The sequence below is a fragment of the Sinocyclocheilus rhinocerous genome, unplaced genomic scaffold, assembly GCF_001515625.1.
Source record: "Sinocyclocheilus rhinocerous isolate Xijiao unplaced genomic scaffold, SAMN03320098_v1.1 scaffold65, whole genome shotgun sequence".
Taxonomy (NCBI): domain Eukaryota; kingdom Metazoa; phylum Chordata; class Actinopteri; order Cypriniformes; family Cyprinidae; genus Sinocyclocheilus; species Sinocyclocheilus rhinocerous.
The window spans coordinates 353,580-360,694 of NW_015662000.1; the positions used below are offsets into that span (position 1 = coordinate 353,580).

Sequence of the window (7,115 nt, forward strand, 5' to 3'; positions counted from 1 at the left end):
ATCCCATTACACAGAGGTAGGTAGGCAAAAGATGTTAGACAGGCCAAGATTGAAGCTTTGATGTCAAGGCCAGAGGTTAATATGAAAGGCGCCACAGCGAGGGCATTTGATATGCATATCATACACCCGCACAGAAACAAACACAAATGCACTCAGGAGCACTCAAACTGAAGAGAAATATTAAAAAAAATACAGTGTTTGTGTGTGTGTGTCAGTCAGGGATGTGCGCTTACATGTGCCCTCTCTTGTTCTGCAGAAATCGAGCCTTGGATCCACCGATTCAGAGCTGAGGGCACCGTCGATTATTCACAGCTGACCTTTGACCCCGGCCAGAACGAACTAATCGTGGGTGCAAGGTAATGCTCACTTCTTCCATCACTGCATGAAATTTAATTAGGACTCAGTCCATGGGTCTCAGTATATGAATGAGTGTGTCGTTGTCAGAGGTTCTGACAGTGTGTCTGCTAAGCCTTACATTCATATAGTACTATATTTTCAGCAACACCAAATTGACACCCACTGCAAAAATGTCACAATTGCCAAGTTTCCCATGATTAGCCCAATAGTGACACACAATCCGAGTCCTCATAAAACCACACAATGAAACCGGAGTACTTTTGTGGCAGACAAAGCACAGCATAGACCCTCCTCACCAACAGATACTTTGATAAAAAATCACACCATGAATGTGACAATAGGATAGGATTTCCTGTGTCCAGCTCTAATTAATGAGTGTGATGATTTCCACATAGACTTTCACACTGTCCTGCCATACATCTTCAGCCAAATTAATCTCATATTACCGATCTGTCAGCAGCCTGGATGGTCTCCAAGCAATTATTTTGTGACAACCGCAGAAATGGTTTGATATGAGGCACTGTAACAGTTCATTCACCCACAGGGCCGGGAGCGGTAGAATAATTACTTTTTCTGGGAGAAGCAGGGATTACCATTGACTTCACTAGTGATTCATTGTATCATGAGTGGATTGTTTTGTTTTTTTTTTACTTGAAAGTAACGAGACGGAAAGTGTTAGTTAGCTCTCAGAACCTGTTCCGAAGTGCAACACATCATTATCAAGTCTGACTTGGCTAAAGAGTTGCGGTTGGGATTCTTTGTTCTCTCCAAACATCAAAAATGTCTTGCTGCTGGTGTTACAAAGAAGTGCATATCAGTGGTAATGGCTCAATTGAAAATATTATTTTGACCTCTTGTACAGTAGGAAAGTTTTTCCAGACATTGTGTTCTCATTGTTTTCCTATAATGAGAAAGCTCAGTCACTCAGTTCCAACTAATGATTCGGTCTGTCAATAGATGTCTTGTACTTTAGGGTTTGGGTTTTGGAGACAGCAAACCTCTCAAACAAGACAAATGCAAACAACTGGAGCTAAAGGAATCTAGTAATGCTCTTTAGATTGAGGATGGGAATTAGGGATGCACAATAAATCAGCAGACATATCATGTGTCAGCTGACAAACTTTACTGTTTAATGTTATTATTAAGTAAAATAGGTCAATATATTTAAGGCGATAAATTATAGCCACACAATCATGGAATGCATTATTTCCTGTTGGCTAATTGCAAATAAAATAATTGTGTACATATTTTATAATAAATTCATAATATTTTTTAATATATTTATAATGTAATATATTTTAATTATAATTATTTGTTTGTTTTCCATTTAATTTTATTAAAAGAAAATGTAGAAAGTTTAGGATGTAAAATATTTTATTACACTGTATGAATATTATATACAATGGAAAACTGATTTTAATTGTTATTTTTTTATATATAAAAGTAAATTTTTAAAATGTAAAAAAATAAATAAAATAATTTAATTAATATAATAATAATTTTTTTTGCATTTATTTATTTATTCGTCTAATATACAGTATTTGTTATCTGCATCCCATTAACATTGGTTATCATATCAGGGTGTATTTTTTTATTTCACTTAATTTAATTTTTATATATTTTTATATAGTTACCTGGACCTGACCCTGGACCATAAAATCAGTCATAAGGGTAAATTTTTCGAAATTGAAATTTATACATCATCTGAAAGCTGAATAAATAAGCTTTCCATTGATGTATGGTTTGTTATGATAGGACAATATTTGGCCCGAGATACAACTATTTGAAAATCTGGAATCTGAGGGTGCAAAAAAAATCTAAATACTGGGAAAATTGCCTTTAAAGTTGTCCAAAGGAAGTTTTTAGCAATGCATATTACTAATCAAAAATTAAGTTTTAATATATTTACAGTAGGAAATGTTCCTTCATGGAACATGATCTTTACTTAATATATTTTGCTTTTACTTAATATAATTTTGTCCCATACAATGTATTTTTGGCTATTGCTACAAATATACCCCAGCGACTTAAGACTGGTTTTGTGGTCCAGGGTCACATTTGTTCATTTTCCATTTAATTTTTATTAAAAGAAAATGTAGAAAGTTTAGTATGTAAAATATTTGTACTTATATTTATATCTGTAAATATTTGTATAATCATATGCAGTGGAAAACTGATAAAAAAATTTTTTAATTAAATGTTAAAAATGTATTTTTTTTATTTTTTTTTATTTTTTTTATTTATTTGTCTAATATATTTGTTATCTGCCTCAAAAACATTAACATTGGTTATCATAGCAGTGCGTATTTTTTATTTCTCTTAAATTAATTGCATTTTATTTCGGCTAATATATTGTCTGCCTTAAAAATACATATTAGATCATCCCTATTGAGAACTGTATGATAGTCATTTCTAGCTATTTTTTTAGAATGGAGAGGTGAAAATCACAGTAAACAACACTGTTTATGCAGGTCAGCTATCTTTCTGTGGTTAATGTACATCACTGTGGATAGGATGAGTCAGGGGCTGTGGATCAGTGTTGTTCGAATTGAGCTGTGAAGAGGAAAACTAAAGTCTTGCCTTGGAGGAACTCCATGGTGCTTTCAGCTCGACTGGTTGTCCCTGGAGCAGATGGGTTTGCAGGGCCCAAGGCCTCACAAACGCACCCACAGTCTGGCCTAATGGACTGTGTCAAGGTTCTCCAACTGAGCTGCTGCTTCATCAAGGTCACTGAACAACAGGGTTCTCATGAAGTTACTCAGCAGCTCAAGGAACATTCTGCCAATTACCAACACCAGACTGAGCAGACCTGTCAAAGTACAGGCACTTAGAGTGTGAAATATTGAGTCATGCCTCTACTGAAACACATACACATTTAAAAACTGTTGTTATACCTTTTATGTATAGAGAGAGAGTGAGAGAGTGTGAGATAGATAGACAGATAGATTGACAGACAGACAGACAGACAGACAGATAGATAGATAGATAGATAGATATTAAAAAGTATATTTTTTAATGTAAAAAAGTAAACATAAAATATCATTAAATATTTTAAATAATTAAATGTAATATTTAAATAAAAATTAATTAAATATACATATAATAAATATTTATGTTTGGTGTAACCTTATGCAGCTTTCATTGTTTAACAAAATTTATTTTTCCATTGTTTTTCCTTTTCAATGTCAACACCATGAAATAGAAAAAAAATACATATTTGTTGTCAAATATTTATTATATATATATATATATTTGCAAATGTATTCAGCTACTAAGAATGAATTGAGAGGACATAATGGTGAAATTTATTTTTAACTCCATGTGTTGAATTATCACCCTCATCAGACAGAAAATCAAAATAATCATATCCTAAACATCTGTGCAGTGGCTATTATTATTTTTGGTGTTGCAAGCTATTATTAATTTATTATAATTTGTTACATTTATATAGTGCTTTTCTGGGTACTCAAAGCGCTTAATTAAAATGACCTGCATAAATATGCAAACTATCTTTTATAGTGACCTTGACATTGCTTGATTTTTTTTGTTCTCATAAATGTGACCCCGGAGCACAAAACCAGTCATAAGTAGCACAGGTATATTTGCAGCAATAGCCAACCTATATCACGGGCAAATATTGTCCTATCCTAACAAACCATACATCAATGGAAAGCATATTTATTCAGCTTTCAGATATAAAATACATTTATAAAATGTATAAATCTCAGTTAAACAACAACAAAAAATTGACCCTTATAACTGGTTTTATGGTCCCAAATATCTTATAGGGTTGACATTAAGCTTTCTATCAACCAATCAGATTGTAGAGTTAAAGTTAAGAGTTTCCCTCTTATTTCAGAGGTATCTTTGGTTTTGGCTACATTTGGGTCTTTCATTTTTGAATAGGAATATTGTTCCAGGACCAACAAAGAACAACGATTCAAAGGATGCTGACGCACTTAACCAGATAACGTTGTGCCTGACGCCCCACAGAACTGCATTCAAATGCAACTACAAAAAGAAATAGTCATGAATAACCTAGAACGAGCTCAGTACGTTCCGAATCCCTCAATACTGATAGTGTAGCTGCATGGTCATTACAGAAATAATGGCCCAGTAGTCCGTGCAAAGGAACCATTGATAGTGAGAACCTCAAAAGGCTTTAACGGTAATGCAGTGAAACACAATCAATAGGCATGTCGATTCAGTAAGTGGACCTTAATCACAGCAACCTGATTTATCATGTACTCTCGTATACAATAAGACAGGCTCCACTTTCAGATTACGTACCATATTGTTTTAGCAAATGTGTTTGTGCTTCCGACATTCACAGATGGATGTAAAATCATGTCGGACGGATATGCGATTTGTAGTTCCACATATAAATTACATTTGAGATTAGAGTTGGCAGAACACTATATTGCTACACTAGATTATATGCTCGGTCCAAGACGTTTGGAGGAGCAATTTTAGTTGTTTTTCGTTTCCCAGAATTAAAATGCATGCCGCATTTACAGGCTTCTGCTGCTCCAAACAAGCATCTTATCCTTAGGCAAGGTCCAGCGTTGGCTCATTAAAGTGACAGTAGGCTGCACACTTTGCATAAGAGGTTTCTGGCTCTAACACATTGTTAGACTTCATCCAGGTGTGCAGATCATATAAAAAAAACGAACTTGAACTGTTACGCCAGGTTGTATTAAAACCGGATGTGTATTGGGAGCATGTTAATGTGATTTATTCAGCAATTAATTTGGCAATTTAGTTCCCAATCCTCTGTTTTATTTATAGTCTTGTTTATCTCTGAAAAAGCTCAAAACATTCCTCTCACAACATTGGCCAATTGCTATTGCGCATGGATTCACTCGAAATGTTGCAACCCATAAAAATCTCCATTTATAACCGCAATGCCCGCCCACCCTCTGAGGCAACTTGTGTTCTGATTTGGGTGGAAATTCATTTTTTTTTTTGGTCTTTTCTTTCAGAAATCATCTCTTCAGGTTACATTTGGAGGATCTTTCATTGATCCAGGTGGGTGAAAAAAGTCTATGTCTGTCTCTTTCTGTCTTTCTTTTTTTTCCGGAATTGCTCAGACAGCTCAAACACCCAGGATGAGACTAACAGGTGTTGCTGCCGCCATGTGTGAATGCCAATTACAGTGGCTTCATAAGCTCAGAGAAAAAGACTCTGCCAATTTAAAAGTTGTCTGTTCGGCACAATGCTGACTGGCGTTCTTGCCCCGTGGGCTGGTGCTCTCTGATAAATCCATATGTAAACTTTCCCTGGACTCCATTTTGGATTTGTGTGGTTGGAAAACATACTTGGTTACTTTCGTAACCTCGGTTCCCTGAGATACGGGAACGAGTACTGCGTCGCTAGACGCTTATGGGGAAAAACTCCTTTTTTTCCGAGGACTGAAGACTTATTCAGTCATGCAGTGTAACTGCACGGCCATTGGTTCGTGCAGTGATTATAAGACTAACCAATGGCTCGGCAGCGGTGCTGCACGAGACTATGGTGGTGAAGCCCACCCGAGCCCGCCAGAATGGGTGGAGCCATCTGGCTATAAAAGCGGGCATTTCGCCATAGGATCTCAGGTCAATTCGACTGAAGCGACGACACCGAGTCATGCAGCGTCATGGCACGGCAAGGAACGTAGTACTCGTTCCCGTATCTCAGGGAACCGAGGTTACGAAAGTAACCGAGTACGTTTCCTATCGATACTTCACTCGTACTGTGTCGCTAGACGCTTATGGGGAACCAATACAATCCCGCCGTGCCATGAGAGAGGAACGACTGATATGAACTGGCCATGAGCCATGAAAAATGCTCAGAGGGACCAATTATACGCAGGGTGAGCCCTGCAGGAGGCAAGGGGGCTGAACTCATTGAGGTCAGGACAGCCTTCAGATAATCAATCCAACGGTCGTATGTACAGCCTCAGCACTAGTAATAGGGCCAAGAGCGTTCCTGAAGAGTCAGGCAGAGCCTGAGACTTAGACCGCCAGACAGGCGTGTGCCACTTTAAGCAGATAAAATCCGGGCCTGCAAGGCCGGAACATCCAAGTTATAGAACCTGGCAAAGGTGGACGGCGAGGCCCAGCCAGCCGCCGCACAGATGTCTGCTATGGACACACCACTAAACCACGCCCAGGAAGAGGCCACGCCTCGAGTGGAATAGGCTCTCACTCTTATGGGACTGGTGGCCGTTGCAGAGCTGGAGTGTTTCGGCAAGAAGTGTCGCATGGCCTGGGACGTCTTCTGAGCCGCGGTGAATCGCTCTGCAAATCCCTCGACGGCAGGTCCAAACAGCCCCGTAGGGGAGACCGGGGAGTCGAGGAAGGGAACCTTGTCAGCCTCCTTAATCTCAGTGAGGTTTAGCCAGACGGCTACGTGTGGGCTCCTCCAGCGTAGACCACTCCAATCCCAGTTCCTCAACTGCCTTAGAGAGGATGCAGAAAAGTCACTGAGCTCGGCAGACGATGAAGGGACGGGGTCAGCAATAGAGCCCGACATCTCCTCCGCGTCTGATGCTATTAGAGACATGCTGTCATCTAATAGCTCGTTCTCTACGAGACCGAATGAGACCATGTCGCTCGCATAAGCCGAGGGACGCTGGTCTGCGTGCTCAAAGAGAACAGGAGAATCCTCTCTGCTTGGCGGGGGCGAGGCGAGCGGGATCTGGGCCGGGCTTAGTCCCTTTGCCCCGCTGTTTTTTCCTCACAGATCCCTGGGAGGCAGAAAACGGGAGGGCGCGAGGG

At 38.9% G+C, this 7,115-nt stretch overlaps 1 protein-coding gene across 1 annotated transcript in view; it reads left to right on the forward strand.

Moving 5' to 3' along the window:
* LOC107727199 (semaphorin-5A-like) overlaps positions 1 to 7,115 on the forward strand; it is a 147,310-nt gene that overhangs the window by 48,740 nt on the left and 91,455 nt on the right. The window contains exons 3-5 of the mRNA XM_016536991.1: positions 257 to 356; positions 5,340 to 5,404; positions 6,407 to 6,729. Of these exons, the coding sequence (XP_016392477.1) occupies positions 257 to 356; positions 5,340 to 5,404; positions 6,407 to 6,729 (488 nt within the window). The remainder of the gene's footprint in view (positions 1 to 256; positions 357 to 5,339; positions 5,405 to 6,406; positions 6,730 to 7,115) is intronic.